Source organism: Pleurodeles waltl, chromosome 6, assembly GCF_031143425.1.
Source record: "Pleurodeles waltl isolate 20211129_DDA chromosome 6, aPleWal1.hap1.20221129, whole genome shotgun sequence".
Classification (NCBI taxonomy): Eukaryota; Metazoa; Chordata; class Amphibia; order Caudata; family Salamandridae; genus Pleurodeles; species Pleurodeles waltl.
In genome coordinates this window covers 585,787,750-585,807,741 of record NC_090445.1, presented here as the reverse complement: position 1 = coordinate 585,807,741, position 19,992 = coordinate 585,787,750, and the positions used below count along the sequence as shown (strand labels likewise).

The 19,992-nt window shown below is 44.3% G+C and overlaps 1 protein-coding gene across 8 annotated transcripts in view; it reads left to right on the top strand.

The window, feature by feature from the left end:
- The window catches only part of ANKS1A (ankyrin repeat and sterile alpha motif domain containing 1A), an 823,551-nt gene that overhangs the window by 379,097 nt on the left and 424,462 nt on the right, over positions 1–19,992 (top strand). For all 8 annotated transcript variants that reach the window (XM_069238819.1, XM_069238817.1, XM_069238816.1 and 5 more), the window contains one exon: positions 3,628–3,815. In XM_069238819.1, coding sequence (XP_069094920.1) covers positions 3,628–3,815 — 188 coding nt within the window. The remainder of the gene's footprint in view (positions 1–3,627; positions 3,816–19,992) is intronic.

Genomic DNA, 19,992 nt, shown 5'->3' with positions numbered 1-19,992 from the left:
TGGTGGAACAGTACAAATTTAAACCGAGGGCGGCCTTTCCAAGACCCAGTGCCACAATACGTCATAACGACGGATGCTTCCATGACAGGGTGGGGAGCACACCTCAATCAACACAGCATCCAAGAACAATGGGACATACATCAGAGGCAGTTTCACATAAATCACTTAGAACTGTTAGCAGTATTTCTAGCGCTGAAAGCATTTCAACCCATAATAACCCAAAAATACATTCTTGTCAAAACGGACAACATGACAACAATGTATTATCTAAACAAACAAGGAGGGACACACTCGACACAGTTGTGCCTCCTAACACAAAAAATATGGCATTGGGCGATTCACAACCACATTCGCCTAATAGCACAATTTATTCCAGGGATTCAGAACCAGTTGGCAGACAATATTTCTCGAGATCACCAACAAACCCACGAATGGGAAATTCACCCCCAAATACTAAACAATTACTTTCAAATTTGGGGAACACCTCAAATAGATCTATTTGCAACAAAAGAAAACTCAAAATGCCAAAACTTCGCATCCAGGTACCCACAAGATCAATCCCAAGGCAATGCTCTATGGATGAACTGGTCAGGGATATTTGCGTACGCTTTTCCCCCTCTCCCTCTCCTTCCATATCTAGTAAACAGGTTGAGTCAAAACAAACTCAAACTCATACTATTGGCACCAACATGGGCAAGGCAACCTTGGTACACAACACTACTAGACCTTTCAGTAGTACCTCATGTCAAACTACCCAACAGACCAGATCTGTTAACACAACACAAACAACAGATCTGACATCCAAATCCAGCATCGTTGAATCTAGCAATTTGGCTCCTGAAATCCTAGAATTCGGGCACTTAGACCTCACACAAGAATGTATGGAGGTCATAAAACAAGCGAGAAAACCTACCACTGGACACTGCTATGCAAATAAGTGGAAAAGATTGGTTTATTACTGCCATAATAATCAAATTCAACCTTTACACGCATCTGCAAAAGAAATAGTAGGATACTTACTACATTTGCAAAAATCTACCCTAGCTTTCTCTTCCATTAAAATACATCTTACGGCAATTTCTGCTTACCTACAAATTACGCACTCAATTTCATTGTTTAGGATACCAGTCATAAAGGCGTTTATGGAAGGCCTAAAGAGAATTATACCACCAAGAACACCACCAGTTCCTTCATGGAACCTCAACATTGTCCTAACACGACTCATGGGTCCACCTTTTGAGCCCATGCACTCTTGTGAAATGCAATACTTAACGTGGAAAGTTGCATTTTTAATTGCCATCACATCTCTAAGAAGAGTGAGTGAGATTCAAGCATTTACCATTCAAGAACCATTTATTCAAATACACAAAAATAAAGTTGTTCTACGGACCAATCCAAAATTTTTACCAAAAGTAATCTCACCGTTCCACCTAAATCAAACGGTAGAATTACCAGTGTTCTTCCCACAGCCAGATTCGGTAGCCGAAAGAGCACTACATACATTAGACATCAAAAGAGCACTAATGTACTACATTGACAGAACAAAACTAATTCGAAAGACAAAACAATTATTTATCGCCTTTCAAAAACCTCATACAGGAAATCCAATTTCAAAACAAGGCATTGCTAGATGGATAGTTAAGTGCATTCAAACCTGCTATCTTAAAGCTAAAAGAGAACTGCCTATTACACCAAAGGCACACTCAACCAGAAAGAAAGGTGCTACCATGGCCTTTCTAGGAAATATTCCAATGAACGAAATATGTAAGGCAGCAACATGGTCTACGCCTCATACATTTACCAAGCACTACTGTGTAGATGTGCTAACTGCACAACAAGCAACAGTAGGTCAAGCTGTATTAAGAACATTATTTCAAACTACTTCAACTCCTACAGGCTGAACCACCGCTTTTGGGGAGATAACTGCTTACTAGTCTATGCACAGCATGTGTATCTGCAGCTACACATGCCATCGAACGGAAAATGTCACTTACCCAGTGTACATCTGTTCGTGGCATTAGTCGCTGCAAATTCACATGCGCCCACCCGCCTCCCCGGGAGCCTGTAGCCGTTTAGAAGTAGATCTTAAACATTTGTAAATATATTACTTAAAACTTTATTATGTACATACGCATTCACTCCATTGCATGGGCACTATTACTAGCATACACAACTCCTACCTCACCCTCTGCGGGCAAAACAATCTAAGATGGAGTCGACGCCCATGCGCAATGGAGTCGAAATGGGAGGAGTCCCTCGGTCTCGTCACTCGAAAAGACTTCTTCGAAAAAAAACAACTTGTAACACTCCGAGCCCAACACCAGATGGCGGACTCTGCACAGCATGTGAATCTGCAGCGACTAATGCCACGAACAGATGTACACTGGGTAAGTGACATTTTCCATTTAGCTCCTAGAAGGCATAGAACATTACATATTTTCAGGGGTAGCAGGCCTATTGTAATGATAATTCAAACAAAACCCTTAAGACAAAAGCTAATCCCAGCTGTAAAACAAAAGTTCCAACCATGAGAGTGCTTAAAAAGACACTGAATGGTCGGAGTGGTCATTATTTTGGGGTCCACACTGACATTGCAGACAGAAAGGGAATGTTGTTGTGAACATTTTGGTGGTGGTCCCATTGTCCTAGGACAACCACAGGCTGAGTTATGAGCAAACACGTTTTGTAAGAGTAATATCCAGCAATCATTATGGGGCAAATTTTTTAAGTGCAGTGAATATTGTAGTATTGACTCTGCCGCTGTGCCGGGAGAGACGCTTTTGCATTGAGGATTTTTGTTTTATAAAAAGCATTTACCAATTTCAAGTGTTTTAAGGGGATAGCCACAAAAAATGACTTTGATTAGGTAACTGTAAGCAGTGTGACCAGCGCTCCAATACTGCGATCGAGTTCACGCTATTGTGCCTTTTCGCTCTGTGAGCGCCATGCAGCACGAAGAAGAGAGACAAAAGAGAAGAAAAAGTTCTCCCACACTGAAGTATATTGGCAATTGTACAATTATCCATGTAACGGGGGCAGTCTGCAAGGCGTGACAAAAACGGCCTCACAGTGGGACAAATGTAAAGCATTTACCAATGGCATGAAGTGATTTTTGAAAGGCAAATCCAAGAACGAATGAAAGTGAAGGCTGTGGTTAAAAGCCCATAATACAGGTGAAAACGCTTGCTCGCTCAACCTAAAAAGCCAAAAACACACCTGGATAAAATACAGTTAAAAACTGAATTGATTGAAAGAAAGCTCAACCAGTTGCCATTGTATACACATTACAATTGATGTGTTTTTTTCCAAATGTTGTAATAACTGTGACGTTGAATTAGTTTTCTGATGGCCATAAGTCGAGCTTCACTGCTCACATAGGATGGCCATGATCTCAAGTCGACTGATGATCGCGTCAGAGTGGTGGGCTTCTTCTGGGAGTAGAGGCTGCTTGCAGGTGTTATCCCGTAGGCCTGGAAGTACTGAAGTTCGTGAGAGGTAACGGGTGAAGGGTGCTTCTCTTTCTGAAGCTCAGTATCTTAATCCTTACATGACGGCTGTTATACTACCACTGCAGGATAATGGCATGAACAATAGTTTTTTATTTTTGTTTTTAAATTATATTTTTAGGAGAGGTGGAAAAAGCCATGTCGGAGCTACACTTAAATTTTGCTGAGGAGCCAGAGCAAGAGTGTCCATATGAGGCCCTGTACAATGCCACATCCTGCCATTCCCTGGATAGCTTGATGAGCGGCAAGTCATCGGACCGAGACTCACTGGGCCATGAGACTGAAACAACATTGGTGAAAGCTCAGTCAGTAAGTAACCAGGTTTGATTATGTTATTTTTTAAGTGCGTGCGTACAGAGCTTGTTCTGCCAAAAAAAACAAGAGAAATCTAAAACATTTATGGAAAAGAAAAGGACTTAAGCTGTAAAAAGCTAATTTGTAACTGCTAAACTGTACATCCTTGGTTTCTGCATTTAAGAAGGGAATCTTTAATTCCACTTGTTGCTGCAAGTCTCTGTTGTGCCACAGTATCAAAGTTATGTATGGACCTTTAGAGTGCTCAGTTATTAAAGATGGCGGCATCTGCTAATGCAGCTGTGCGCATTTTCACCCTGAGGATGACTTTGATATTAGTGCATGAGCCAAGTAAGGCTTGAGCCTTACTTGGGCTCGCTGCCTGTTTCTGGCTGCCTGTTTCTGGCTGCCTGTTTCTGACTGCCTGTTTCTGACCCAACCTCTGTCTTATGGGATTGGCAAGTCATAATAGAGCTTAGGCCAATGCTGCTGGGAGTGCCCCCTTTTCCTTAAAAGACTGAAAGAGTAGCTTCTTGCTAATTGAAGGCTACCTGGCAGCATTATTCATGTAAAAAATGATGTATGAAATGGTGTTTCAGAATACCGTTCAGAGGGCCACAGGGCAAGCAGGGGTTACTGGGCCCAACCGTGGAAGTTAAGGCCTTTTACTCCTGATGTCCCGGTGCCTGACCTACTATAGATCCTGAGAAACTGAGCTAAAACCCTTTCAACACTTGACTCTCTGTGGTAGCGGTAGGTCGAGCCAATCCAAGGCCTCTCGCTAGTGGTAGGGATACTCCCCATTCACTATAGATGACATTCAGGCTAAGCCCCACTAGAAGTCCAATTCTCAGGAGTCCCACTCTGACTCTTTATTAAAGTCAAAAGTGTTCCAGCGCAGAAGCTCTACATGGCATGCAAACTTCCCCAGGTCTCCCTGGCCTGTAAATCAGTCTTACCACACCAGCAGGATCTGAGCAACCGGAGTCTGCGGCACTGAAGCTGCACATGCTGTCTTCCGTAAGTTCCTCTCAAGTGGCTAGGGAGGGGCAGCGGTATGGTTTCCTCAAGTCCCTCACACCCGCTCCAGTTGAGGCATCAGCCAGGGCATCCTCATTGTTCTTCCAGTGCTTGGTAAGTTTCTTGGGATCCTCCCCATAGGTGGTCGCTGACTTAGCTCGTCTCACGGGCTATGGCCTGATAGACACAACAGCAGTTCTTCACAGCCGCCCTTCCTGGCATACGGGGTCTCGACGACTTTGCTCTGAACACAGGCTATGGTACAATCAGCACCACCGTAACTCTTCACTTTGGCCCCACGTGGCATATGATCCATCTTGAATTGACAAATAAAAAGGTAAAAAGCTCCCATGTCATTTTGTAGGTGTGCATGCATGGAGTGGGCGCCTACAAACGGAGGTAGCCAGATGCGTGATAGCAACTTTTCTTAGCCATGCTGTACAACATCACTGACAACTTTTGACAACGCCAAAAGGTCCCACAGATGAGACCTATTGGTTTGACCAATGCTTGTTCCTGACTGGCCACTTATACAGCTGACATGAGAACCTGACTTACTGTTTCTTGCTTATAGTAAGGCAAATTTGTCAGGGTAGTGGGTAGATGAGGGTTCTTGATTTTATATAAGTTGATAATACACCTTAATGTCCCAGATGAACCACTTACAAACATTTATGAAATAAACTTTTTTTTAAATTTTATTTTAAGGAGTATTCCGATTTGTTTAAATGGCATTCATTGTGTGAGTTGTATGCCAAATGTTTGGATGGCTTAGGCTGAAATTCTATTCAAAGGCATGTCCACCTTTAGAGGTAGGGTGGACTTGATAGAGGAATTTGAAAATTGAAATTTTCCCAGAAATATGTAGCTGCAGTAGGTTGGAGAGGAGAGACTTCTGGTGTATGGGATACATTGGTCCATCCATTGTGGCTGTTATCGATAAACGATTCTAAATGTGTGTTCTGAACAGATGATTAGAACTTTATCCCAAAAATACAGTTATCTAGCAAATATATTGTGAAGGAACTGACGATGAGATGAGAACATTTTGTAATGAACCCTGCAAGTTATTTTAAAGACTAGTCACTTTAAAACTTTGTCAATGTTTTGCCAGGTGTTGAGTGTGAAGGATGTCTCCGTGTGAGTCAGTTGCACTACCCACAGACCAATGTGAGATCTTGCACATTATGCTTGCTAATGTCTTTGAAATGTCACTCATACTTCACATACTTGGTAGGTTGGTTACATCACTTATAGGGATACCATGAACGATGAGAATATTCTGATGCTATATCTATTTTGTCAGCACTTAAAGTTTTTTTTTTTGTTTTTTTTACCCCACTAACCCTCTGAAGTTTTGCTGTACACCTCAACCTGCATTTCCATGTTAACCCAGAATAATCACCTTTCACCAATAAACTAACATTCAGGCCTGTTTCACTTTTAACTGTTAACTGGGACTATTTATCAGTGTTAGAATTTTAAATCTGAACACTGCATTGGACTGGCCAGTTTATTTTTCTGTCTTTGATACCTCCTCTCAAGTGTCCAGAAACTGCCTTAAAAAGAAACTGGATGAATCAGTGTTAACTGGCAAGTTTAGCTCTGGGTTTGAGTACTCCATCCGTCCTTCACTGGTAGCAGGATTATCCTTTCAGAAAGAACAATAGAGTGAAACATATGCTGTGATCAGCAGTGGGATTTATGTCTAATTCTTTATAATACATCCTCAAGCAAACATTTGATTTTATTTTTTTTCCAAAGTGTAGATTTGTTTGGTAACAGGATGCTTGTGCTTTGGATTCTTGCTCACGAAGGCAGATTAACCCCCTTAAGCACTCTGTTGAGCTGAGTGAGGGCCCTTATTTATGAGCATCTGGTAGAGACTTCTAGCTGCAGATTCTTTAACTTAGTATTATCCCAGGGGGCGTGGCAAGCAAAATAACAATGGATTAAACACAGATCTATGATTTTGGGTGAGTGTTTGAAAAATTTCAACACTACGTCCATCATTTTATTTTGTTTTTGCTCTGCATTAAGATCTGCTACACATTGGCAAGGCAGTAACCCCCTGAGGGCTTGCATTCTCATTCCACCAGAGCTAATGCTGCAACCATTGCGTTAGCATGCTGAGACCTGGTCCTGGGCATTTGCCAGGCAGCAACGTGGGCTTCTCTATACACGTTCACAAAGTATTACTGCCTGGACAGTCAGGTCCATTGGGACGGGCACTTTGCTCGCTCAGTCCTACAGTACTTTTTAATGTGAAATAATTTTGAAGACCCACCTCTGGGGAAGTATTGCTTTGGTTATCTATTCTAAGGTAAGGATATGTAGTTAGAATTATATATCAGATGAAAAAGTTACTTACCTTTCTTAACGGCTTATCTGGTAGAGTGTCTAACCGTAGATTCCTTACCAACTCACCCATCCTCCCTGCTCTGCTAACTGTTTTCTAGCGACAGGTTTCCCCCCCCACTCACCTCCCCCTTTTCAGGCCCTACTTTTCCACACCAGTGTTGTGTGTGGCTCCATGCTCCTGATGTGAAAAGTCACAAAAAGAAACTGACTTCAGTGCACTGGGGTGGCACCTATTTAGGCACCTCACACGTCACTTCTGGCGCTGACGGCGCCACACAGAGCTGAATGATTCCACCTATAGGCATGCAGGTGAGGAGTACTGCTCACAAACAAAATTCCTGATTCAGTGCGACACCTGGACTTGATTCCGAGGAAATAAATCTGTGGCTAGACTCCCTCACCCTCCTCCCTCATCCTAGTAGCTCCCACATGGGCGCGGCAATCTTGGTTCATCAAATTCCTAGAACTCCTAGTATTTCCCCATGAAGTACTGCCGAACAGACAGGACCTTCTCACGCAGAACCATGAAGAAATCAGACACCAGGTTCATCAACCTTGTGCGATCTTGCTTCTAAAGTTCTAGAATTGCTTACCAAAATCTTCCACAAAAGTGTATGGACATTCTTAAAGAGGATGCAGGCCCACTACTGCCTGTTAAGCTGCTAAATGGAGAAAACGTGTTCACTATTGTCATTCTAAACATATTTATCCCTTAGCAGCCAAGTTTCAAGACATTGTTACTTATTTAATTTGTACACCTGTGGTTTAGATTTTTGCATTGATAAGGCTTCACCTAGCGGCGCTAGCCGCATATTTACAAAACAGGGTAACACACATCCCTATACAGGATTCCAGTCATTAAAGCTTTTCTGGATGGTATTAAGAGTTATTCCACTTAGAGTGCCAGCAGCTCCTACGTGAAAATTAAATATTGTATTAACAAGATTGATGGGCCCTCCACTCCTGCCCCCTCCATTTTTTTTATCCTGGAAGGTAAAATTCCTAGTCTCTATCACTTTATTCAGATGTGTCAGTGAGTTTCATGCATTTACTTTAAAAGAACCCTTCTTCCAACTACAAAGAGGTACTAATCCTATATTTCTTCATAAGGTTGTCTCACAATTCCACCGTAATCAATTTATTCAGCTCCCTTAATCCCCCCCCCCCCCCCCAAATCAGTTGCATAAAGGGCTCTACATATATCAGATGTAAAACAGGTTTGCATGTATTATATTGACAGGATTAAATCATTTAAGAAAACACAGCAATTCTTTGTTGCTTTCTTAAAAACCACACAAAGGACGAGCCATTTTCAAATTGGGCATTGCACAGTGGATTGTTAAATACATCCAAACATGCTCTGCTAAAGCTAATATAACTTTAGTATCCCTCCTAGAGCTCACATCACTCATGAAAAAGGAGCTTCACAGACCTTTCTAGGAAGTATACCCATATCTGACATATGTAAAGCAGCTACATGGTCTACACTGCATACATTTACAAAAGGTTATTGTGTAGATGTGTTGGCCTGTCAGCAAGTCAATGTGGGCCAAGTAGTTCTGTGTACACTGTTTCAGGCAACTAACTCCCACAGGCTAGGCACCTTCCATGAAGGAGGACTGGTTCTTTCTGTGCTAAGTATGTTTATCTATAGCCACACCTCGAATGGAAAATGTTACTTACCCAGTAATTATTTGTTCGTGGCATGTCGTGCTGTAGATTCTTATGCACCCACCCTCCTCCCCAGACACCTGTGTTTGTTACAATTACTTTTACTCTTTATCATAAACCCCTTTACCATGAACATCTCACTATACTATGCTCTGCTTCAGATTCCGTCCTCACCCTCCTTGCGAGAAAATAGTCTAACAAAGGAAGTCGATGACTGCGCTTTTCCAGCAAGAAGAGGAGTTGCACTAACTCGTGCCTCGAAAGACTTTCTTCGAAGAAAAACAATTTGAACACATCCGAGCCCAACACTAGTTGGGCGTATTATGCTAAGCATGTGAATTTACAGCACTACATGCCACAAACAGATGCTTACTGAGTAAGTAGCATTTTTCTTCCTTTGGTCACGATCTGCTCATAGCATGTGTGACGGTAGATATTCATGTTATGCATACTCGTGCCATCTAGTGTTGGGCTCGGGTGGCTGCAAATTGCTTTTGTTTGAAGAAGTCTTTTAAGTCATAAGTGTTCCTGTGACTCCACCTTTAGCTGCCAGTGTGCATGGGCACTGAATCTATTGCTTAATTGTTTTCCTCCCTATTTGGTTCTGACATGTATTGACGGTGCTCCCAGACTCGATGTCTCATTTGTCTCAAGTTTTTTTTGGGATAACATGGTTGAATCATCCACGTGAGTCACCGATAAAACTTGCTCATTGATGGTCATCCCGTTTCAACTTGCTTTGGAGATCATTACTGAAGATCAGGCCCCTGTCTCTTGGGGGTCATGTTGAGGCATAGCACTGCCTCAAAGAGGATTGTGCATTGAGCCCTGTGCATAAGGAATTTTCCGCCTGCTGTTTCTCTGCTGCCTTTGGGTTCGGGTGACACTGAGGAAAGGCGTCAGAGCCAAGATGCCAAGGAACCCTGTCAGTGCCAAGATTCAGAAACACCATTTCAAGCTGAGGGTCCCGTCGGTGCCTGTGACACGTTAGGCGCTGAAACCAGCATCTGTGCTGAGATCACGTTCCATGGCTGGCTCTGGGGACCAAAACAGGACCATACCTTAGAGCTTCATGAGAAACCCAATGAGAGATAAAGGTGGATTTTCATCAATCCCCATACAGGGAAGATCTCTTTGGCACTACAGAGGCTTTGCCCAAGGACAGGAGGCCTGTCTTTAAGGACATGCTGGCACCAGATGACTCTTTCCAGCCTGCACCAACTAAGAGGCACAGAAGTAAGGTTGCCAGAACTCCACTTCCACCCCAACTATCACCGCCTCCAGATTCCACACCTGAGTCTCCTCAGTCCTACACTGACATTGGCAGTCCTAGTCCCTATTTTCCAGCAGAGGACTACGATGCTGCCTTTTGTCAGCAGCCCACAGAAGACCCCTTGGAGGACTAGACATAGTCCCCCCCTTCAGTCCCCTGCAGATCGAGCTACATCATGTCCCTGCATATCGAGCGACATCATGTCCCTGTTAGGCCCTCCCCTGCCACCCTAGTACCCTAGAGAACACCGCTGAGACCAATGGGATTATGCTGCGGGTAGCTACTTACCGAAAGGTAGACCGGCATGCCAAACCTGAGAAAAGTAACTTCTTATTGGAGATGCTCTGTAGAACAGAACGCTACATTAGTTTCCTTCTTCTGTTGACAGGGATGCTTATGATGCCCGGGTATCTTTAAAGGAGCAGGTAAAAAACTGGGTGGTTGCACCCATAGTGGGGAAAAGGTTTAAACCCTCTCTCTCTTACCACACATACATCAAGTGACACGTCCCTCCAGATTCCCTGGTACATACCACCCACAGGCACACTGCTGCCCTAGCTACATGTGACCCCCCCACCACCACCACCCACTCCCACCTGGCAAGGCAAGCAAATGCATGGATGCAGCAGGAAATAAGGTAGCAATCATGCCACTACCGACGGACGCTTTACCAGTTCAGTAGGGCTTCCTGTTGTGTTTTGACAAGGCTCAGTAGGAGGAAATGGAGAGACTACTGCAGCACCTCCCTGAAGAGTTCGGAAAAAGGGGGCAGGAGGTTGTCCCGAAGTCGGAACCAACTCTAACACGACCACATGTTGCACCCATAACGCATCCAATACTGCAGGCAAAGGAGTACATACCTCCATCACACTCCTGGCTGTAGATCCGGCTTCAAGGCTGAAGTTCAACACATATCATCAACTTGCCTTTAGATGACGAACATCTCTTCGGTACACAGGTTGATGAGATGCGCAAGAAAATCAAAGAGGGCATGGCCAGGGCATTATGTGTTATCTTGACCCCAGTTGCTAGGGGCTCCCTTTGGAAGCGACAATACGGAGGGCTGAGTGGGGATCCAAGACCACCTCCCCTGACCAGACCTTGTCATACTGGAGACAGTGGAATGGCTACCACGACTAAGAGGGTAGAGAATACATGTGGGCACTTTCTGAAGCAACAACTCCATCATACCGAGTGGCCAAGGAATGATCAAACAACACCCTCCTGGGGGATACTACCTTGCTGGGAAGAAGCAATCTCAGATCTCTGTATTCTGTCAATCATCGAGCACGGTTATTGCCTAGAACTCCTTTTAACTCTACCACACGTCCCACCACAGACACACACCCTCCGCCCAGAACACCTTGACTGCTACAAGTGAAGGTCGAGGTGCTCCTCCTCAAGGGAGCCATAGGGCTAGTGCCTACCGCTACATTTGAGCAGAGGAGTCTACCCAAATTACTTCCTCATTCCCAAAAAGGATGGCTCCCTGAGGCCTATTTTTGATCTCAGAACTCTCAACGGATGAGTCTTCTGAGAACATTTTCATATGACCACCCTGTACAATGTCACCCCCCTGCTGCAGCAATTCAACTTCGTGATCATGCTAGACTTAAAAGAAGCCTGTTTTCATTTACACGTTCTCCGGTGCCACATCTGCTTCATGGTAAGTGGTCAACACTACTAGTTCAAGGTGTTGCCCTTTGGAGTCACCACAGCACAAGGGTCATAACCAAATTTCTAGGTGTGTTAGCCTTCCACCTCAGATGGAGGGGCACTCACGCATTGTCCTGTCAAGATGATTGGATGATCAAGAGTGTAAGTACCAATGTAGAGCCCACACCCCCTATCGGCATCAAAGTCATATGGAAAGGTTTCCAGGTCCAGTATAGCGGCTGGGATATTCAAGATGTAAGAAATCTGCCGATAAAGTATCCACCATAATAATTGCTACTGTAGGTAAGTAACTTTTTCATTTCCACCATGTTCCTCACGAGCAGTCTTTCAGTACTGTCAGCTGCATCATGCACATCTCCACCAAGTTAGAATTCATTATAAGTCATTGGCATAGATCTAATATTTTTTTATGAGATTGCTGCCAACTGGACATTGTACCGCAATTTTAATCTTCTTATAGGATTCCCCCAACTACCATGATGCTTTGTGCTGCGCCTTCTGTTTTAAATGCGTATACATCTCGACACACTTTTTTGTACTGTCATGTATGTGTATCTTTGTTTCAGAGCCTCTAGACAGTCAAAAGATTGAATTTACCACTGAGTTGGAGATGATGCAATTGTGCAATCTATCCTGAAGGTTCTTATAAACTCCCCTGAGAGCTTCAATCCGTAGTTTTAGTATGAAAAACATTTAGGATGCTTGCCAGTATGATTGGGGGAAGCAAGGGGAGGACCCGTTACAGTGCCGCTGGCCTCAACAGTGTCGCACGCAGGAAATGGGGTCCTTAAGTAGGGGCCATGTTCATGACAGCCACGTTTCCTCAACATGTATCCTCCGAGCTAGTAGTAGATCATTGGCTCCATGGTGCTCCCTAAGCTTCTACCATTTCTTGATTAAATGTTCTCCAAGGGGTCCAGGTTACGGCTCAATCATAAGATTACAATGAGTTTAGCAATGGTTGTGCTTATGTGTTTGCACAAGGCGTGCTGATGGGTATGAGGCCATTGCGTGCCTGCTCCAGCAGGGCAGACCACTATAATTGCACCTCCTGGTTGATATACAATGACTCAGTATCCAGGGGATGGCTCACATCACCAGTAGAAATGCTTGCCAAGTTTCAGGGGTAGAGACCTGCTTTTTGGCACCCTTCTCCATAGGGTGTGTGCTAGGGGCCCCACAGGCCTGCGTGTAGCCCAGGCATAGGCTGTCCTGGTCTCACTCCCCATCATGCTTCCTTTACTGAGCTGTATACCCTGGACTTCTGAGCTGGGATGCTGAGAGGGCAGAACCTGTTTTCACCTCTGCAGAGATGCTAGCTCAGTCCATGGGTGGCATCTGCCTCTCTTGGTCAGGTGGCTAGGGGCATTTTGCGCTTGATCACTATCTGAGTGGTGTAGCTTCACTGGTGTCACCATCTTGGTTTCATCAACATGTCTGCTGCTTGCTTCAGAGGCTCTCTCCTACAATGCCTCCTACTGCTTTGATGAAGTAGATGTGGCCTCCATGCTTAGTCCTCTTTGTCCCCACAGGGGGCCATCTGGTGGGTGTGGGATGGCCGGCTGTCTGGTAGCAGAGCTACCATGAGAAGCTCCTATTCGGCTGCCATCTTGGCCATGACAAAATATTATTGTTTTGAAGTCCTAGTGTGATGTAGTTTCAAACTGAAATAAATGTGTAACAGTATATTTTTTTTTTAACCATGCAAAGTCATCCACGTCTTTTTAGTGGGATGTATCCAGTAAACACAATCATAATTAAGGGTTTACTTGGTTTAAATATTTAATTTCTGGTAGTATAGTTACATTTCTCTTGGATACCATAAATGTGTAGTATGTTTTCATTTGTGGTAATTAATCTCCACTTGGCTTTCTCAGTAAAAGTGGTTAAACTGCAACTATAAACTTAAGTTAGTGACCGGTTGTTGTGGACATGACCACAGGCCTCCACAGCAGCATGTTACAAATTACATACAGCAATTGTATACTTAGGAATTTGGCCAGGCATTCTAATTTCATACTCTGCATTTACAATTTCTTCAGTTTTGCTGACCAGCAATTACACAGAAGAACCTCCTTAGTAGGCAAACTGGAATGTTCCTCTGTGGTTTTATAAATTCAATTCTACAGTTTGTACTTTAAAACTAAAGGAGTACTTAACAATCCTTGAGTGAGCTCATTTGGGTAAATAATGCAAGTGAAGTAAGTGTCAGATAAGACATTGGTCTTAATGTGGGATTAGTAAATACCAAAACAGAGTAAACTCAACCATATGAATTTCTTTACTGACTTGTTCCTTTGTAGATGATAAGTGAACAAACATGGAGGAGGTTATATCACTAATACTAAAAAACACAGTGTGCCAGAATCATTCCTTTAAGTTTGAAACTGCACCACATAACAGTGACCTTGAGCAGCTATTATGTCAGTCTAGTTTGCATGTTAAAAAGACCTTACTTCTCTCATGCACACACACACACACACACACACACACACACGCACTCACTTCACACTCTTCTGCCCAAACACTCTCGCTCACACTCACTTTCAAATAAAAAAACTAAGTAAGAGTATGACTTAGGTTCTCCTCTCTTTTCAGTAAGCCTGTGGTGAAGAACTTTGACCACTGTATATAGGCTAGGCACTTATACGTCATGTTGGTCAACAAAGCAGTTGAAACAATCCAGCTGAACTCTGCTACCCCAGTCAAATACATTTTTCAGTAATGTTTTTCACAGTCAAATGGTTTTAAAAAAACATACTGTATTTGTTATTTTATGATCGTCATTACTGTTAATGTCTGCATTTCTTACTGTTGGTCTGAGGGATTAACAAGCACTTCAAAAGTCTTGAACGTGAACATTTCAGGTTATTCTGAATACAGCAGCTAGGATACTCCTAAAGCAAGAAGCACAAGTATCTTATTGGCCTTTCCCTAGATTTGATACAACTATCATGTTTGAAAACCTTTTCAATAACGTGTTTGAGGCATGCATGGCTGTAGATACGCATGCTCTGCATACTCCTGCCATCTAGTGTTTGGTCTGGATGTGTGCAGGGTTTTTTTCTTCCAAGAAAAGCTTTAGCAACAGAGGATGATGGACGGAGTACTGAAACACTGTCCCTCAGTCACAGATCTGGGTTTAATGCTTTGCACTTTTGCTCACCATGCCACCCCCATTTGGACACAACCATATGCTAATCAGTCTTGACCGTGTTCCTCATGGGAACAGTCCAGCCCGAACTGCCAGACCAGGTCCTCCCTGGACCAGAAAATAGTATCCTGGGACTGATTTCAGGGTATCACCCTTCATCAGCCAGACTAGCCTGAATCCAGTGGCACAGGGAGCATGGGACCCACGTCTGAGCATACCCTTCCAACTTAGGGCAATTTTAGCAACACAAAAGGATGATGGACGGTGTGCTGAAACTTTTCAAGCATTTGCTCCTAGTCACCAATCTGGGTTTAATCCATCATTTTCTTTCTTCGAAGAAAGTCTTTTGAGTCACATGGTAGTGACTTGTCCTCCTCTGTGATACTGCGCATGGGTATCAACTCCATTGGTAGATTGTTTTTCTCCGCTGTTGCGTTCGAATGTGTGCTACCACTCCAAGTTGAAACTGTTAGTGGTTCTATTCTGTTCCAGTTGGTATTATCGTTTGTTTTCTTCTTCTAATCATTGAGACACAATTGACCATCTAGTCAACGTGAATTCGTCGCAGCCATCAAGTGGGCCTTCAATCTTTGTCTTCAGATCAGTTTTCAAAAAATGCACTCCCTACTTTGGAACGAACAGCATTTCGATTCTCTCTGCGTTTCCATGCAAAGTATCCCTGATCCGACTCCCCGCCAGGTCTGTGTTCTGTCACTTCCTGGACCACAGAGAGGCTAAATTTGTAGCCTGTTGTGCTTTTCAGTACAAGAAAACGCTCTGTGATCACCGAGCATGCCACCGCGAGAAGCTGAGAAATTTGCCATTGAGAATCCTGACAGCTCGGAATCCAATATCGAGTTTAAGATAACTAGCTATGCGATGGAATGCTACCTCATGCCCCTCAGCCTCGAGTCAAACCTCCTAAAAGATTCATGCCTCCACATCAAGAGGCCCTTGGACCACCACTGCCTGTAGGCTATAGTTGGCAATGAGAATCCAGTTTGGACTCTCCGCCTTTTGGCTTGCACTGAAAAACCACTCTAAGCTGAAAGATTCAGTGCCAACAACCTCTACGGCTGCCACTCCCTCCGGGTCTACTTGTCCTACGGCGTCGACTGCTTTGGTGCTGAAACAAAAATATCATTGGGCCGAAATTATCTAAGTTGATGCCGAAGAAGACCGTCAACACTGCTGTGGAGCCCAGTCCCCTCAAACTGCAAGAAAGACTGGACTCTAAACAAAAACAGATCCAGATTCAGCCAAAAACTGGAAGGATATTGGCCTCCAACCCTTTGCTTCTGACACTGCCTTCACCACCACCACTACCACAACTACCTCTCCCACCTGTACCAGACATGCCTCATTCATCATACTGGAGACATCGTCCTCCCTGACCCTGCAGATGATTCTTTTCAAGTTCCCCAAGACACTGACCCCTGGGACTCAAATGACGTAGATCCACCAGGGGATACAGAACCAGACCATACCCAGCACGCCCATCACCTCCATGATATGTCAACCACATACCAGCAGCTTATAGTCGGGGGGAGTAGTTGGTGGGTGATTTTCATGGGGTACAATTGCATAAAGAACCTCTAGAAGAGGATTTCTTATTTGAGACACTCTCTTCCACTACTTACCTATGTTAAAAGGCATGCTCTGCCATATAGAGGACATTCTTAAGGACCTTGTTAGGGCACGTATCATCACTCCCAGGGCTGATTTAAAAAAATTAATATATATATATATATATATATATATATATATATATATATATATTATGTAATAATGAGATTAAGAATTGGTAATAATTAATATGTGGTTATATATTAATCCAAATAGATACACAATAAGATGCTGTGATTGTTTGTAAAAGAACTTACATAGAGTAGTGACATTCCAAGAGGGCCAACACTTTTTTCTGTTGGATATGTATATTTTGGTTTAGTTCCTTTTTTTATTATTATTACAAAGTAGGTCAATCCATTGTATAAGAATGGTTAACGGACAAAGAATACATTTTTATCAGTTATACTCGTGACCAAGGAGCGAGAGGCTCCGAAACGCGTAAAGGTTATGCTGTCATTTTGAAATTAATAAACGCTGGATGAATAGGAGTCGTGGTCCGCTACTTAAGACATGCTTAGGAAGCAGGCAACGCATTTGTTGGGATATTTGGGGTTCGTCACCCCACCACGAGCTCACCGCGTCTGGAGTGCGGCAAACAGGACTGATTGAGATATATATATATATATATATATATACATATCTATCTATATATATATCTCCATGTTCGATGGCATGTGTAGCTGCAGATACACATGCTGTGCATTATCCTGCCATCTAGTGTTGGGCTCTGAGTGTTACAAGTTGTTTTTCTTCGAAGAAGTCTTTTCGAGTCACGAGACTGAGGGACTCCTCCCTTTCGGCTCCACTGTGCATGGGCGTTGACTCCATCTTAGATTGTTTTCTTTCCGCCATCGGGTTCGGACGTGTTCCTCTTCGCTCCGTATTTCGATTCAGAAAAGTTAGTTATCGGAAAATTTGACGGTATTGTTCGCGCTCGGTACCGTTTAGTGTTAGCACATCGACACCGAAGAAAAAAGTGCTCTGCGGCCCTTCGGGGCTTCCACTCTCCACCAGGGCCTGGTCGGCCCGACCGCGTCCATCTTCAAACCTCATGGACCGGACCCGCTTCTGCCCCAACTGCCACGCAAAGTATCCTTATACAGACCAACACTTGGTCTGTAATCTGTGTTTGTCTCCTGAACACAGGGAGGATACTTGCGAGGCCTGTCGGGCATTTCGATCCAAGAAAACGCTACGAGATCGAAGAGCTCGAAGACTCCAGATGGCGTCGACACCGGCTGAGCACATTGACGTCGAGGAAGAGGAGAGATTCTCCATTCGAGATTCGGACGAGTCCGAAAGTGAGCAGCCGAAGACGCAGCCAAGGGGATGCCACCGCCAACAACGGCACCGAAAAAGGCCTCCCAGCAGCCGAAGACATCTGACTCCGGTCGAGATACCGGCTCCGAACAAACTCGGCACCGAGAGTTCGGCACCCCGAAAGTCAAGAAGGTTTCCTCAGAGCCGAAAAAGACTGTACAAAAAGCTTTGGTTCCGAAACATGCAGCCTCGGAGCCGAAACAAGGCTCCTATACAGAAGAGCAAGGCCTTTCAACTCAATTACATGGGCACAGATTTGAACAAGAACTGGGCATGGGAGAGCCAGACCATACCCAGAGGAGGTTGCACATAAAAAAGGACACGGGGAAAATCCAAACTCTTCCTCCAATAAAGATCAAGCGCAAGCTCGCATTCCAGGAAATGGAAATGCAGCCAAAAGCAAAAGTGGCTAAAGAGAAGACACCACCAAGGTTCTCGCCACAGCAATCTCCATTACATTCGCCACATCTGTCCCCGGTAGCAACACCCCCAATGATGCAGTCGCCGACACACACGGGGATGACCCAAGATGACCCGGATGCATGGGATTTGTATGATGCACCGGTCTCAGACAATAGTCCCGATTTGCTACCTGGCAAGGCCATCACCACCTGAGGACAGCACTGCATACATGCAGGTGGTTTCAAGGGCAGCTACATTCCATAATGTAGTAATGCATGCAGAGCCCATAGAGGACGACTTTTTGTTTAACACCCTGTCATCTACTCACAGCTCATACCAAAGCTTGCCAATGCTGCCAGGCATGTTAAAACACGCCAAACAAGTGTTCCAGGACCTAGTAAAAGGCAGAGCCATCACGCCTAGGGTGGAGAAGAAATATAAACCTCCCCCAACTGACCCTGTGTTTATCACACAACAGTTAACTCCTGATTCGGTGGTAGTGGGAGCAGCCCGAAAAAGGGCAAACTCTCAATCCTCAGGAGATGCACCACCGCCCGACAAGGAAAGTCGGAAATTTGATGCAGCAGGCAAGAGGGTGGCAGCACAGACAGCCAATCAATGGCGGATTGCCAATTCTCAGGCTCTACTGGCTCGATACGACAGGGCACATTGGGATGAAATGCAACATCTCATTCAGCACCTTCCCAAAGAGTACCAGAAACGTGCCCAACAGGTTGTTGAGGAAGGTCAAACTATTTCTAACAACCAAATAAGGTCGGCTATGGACTCAGCAGACACGGCGACAAGGACAGTGAACACTGAAGTAACCATTCGTAGGCACGCATGTTTACGGAGCTCCGGGTTTAAGCCAGAAATCCAGCAGGCTGTGCTGAACATTCCGTTCAACCAACAACAATTGTTTGGGCCGGAGGTGGATACGGCAATAGAAAAACTGAAAAAAGACACAGACACGGCCAAAGCCATGGGCACGCTCTACTCCCCACAGAGCAGAGGCACTTTTAGGAAGCCGCACTTTAGAGGGGGGTTTCGTTCCCAAACCACAGAGCCTTCCACCTCACAAGTCAGACCCACATATCAGGGCCAGTATCAGAGAGGAAGTTTTCGAGGACACTATAGGGGTGGACAATTCCCTAAAGCAAGAGGGAGATTCCAGAGCCCAAAAACCCCACAAACCAAACAGTGACTTCAATGTCACAAACCCCCACCACGCAACACCAGTGGGGGGTACACTTACTGCATATTACCACAACTGGGAACACATAACTACGGACGCATGGGTCCTAGCCATTATCCAACATGGTTATTGCATAGAATTCCTACAATTGCCACCAGATGTGCCCCCAAGAGCACACAATATGTCCAAACAACACTTAGACCTGTTACAACTAGAAGTCCAAGCATTGTTACAAAAACAAGCAATAGAACTAGTACCCAAACATCAAAAAGGAACAGGTGTCTACTCCCTGTATTTCCTAATTCCAAAGAAGGACAAAACACTGAGACCCATATTAGACCTCCGAACACTGAATCTTTACATCAAATCAAATCACTTTCACATGGTAACACTTCAAGACGTGATTCCCTTGCTCAAACAGGTCTACATGTCAACATTAGATCTTAAGGATGCTTATTTCCACATACCCATACATCCTTCCCACAGGAAA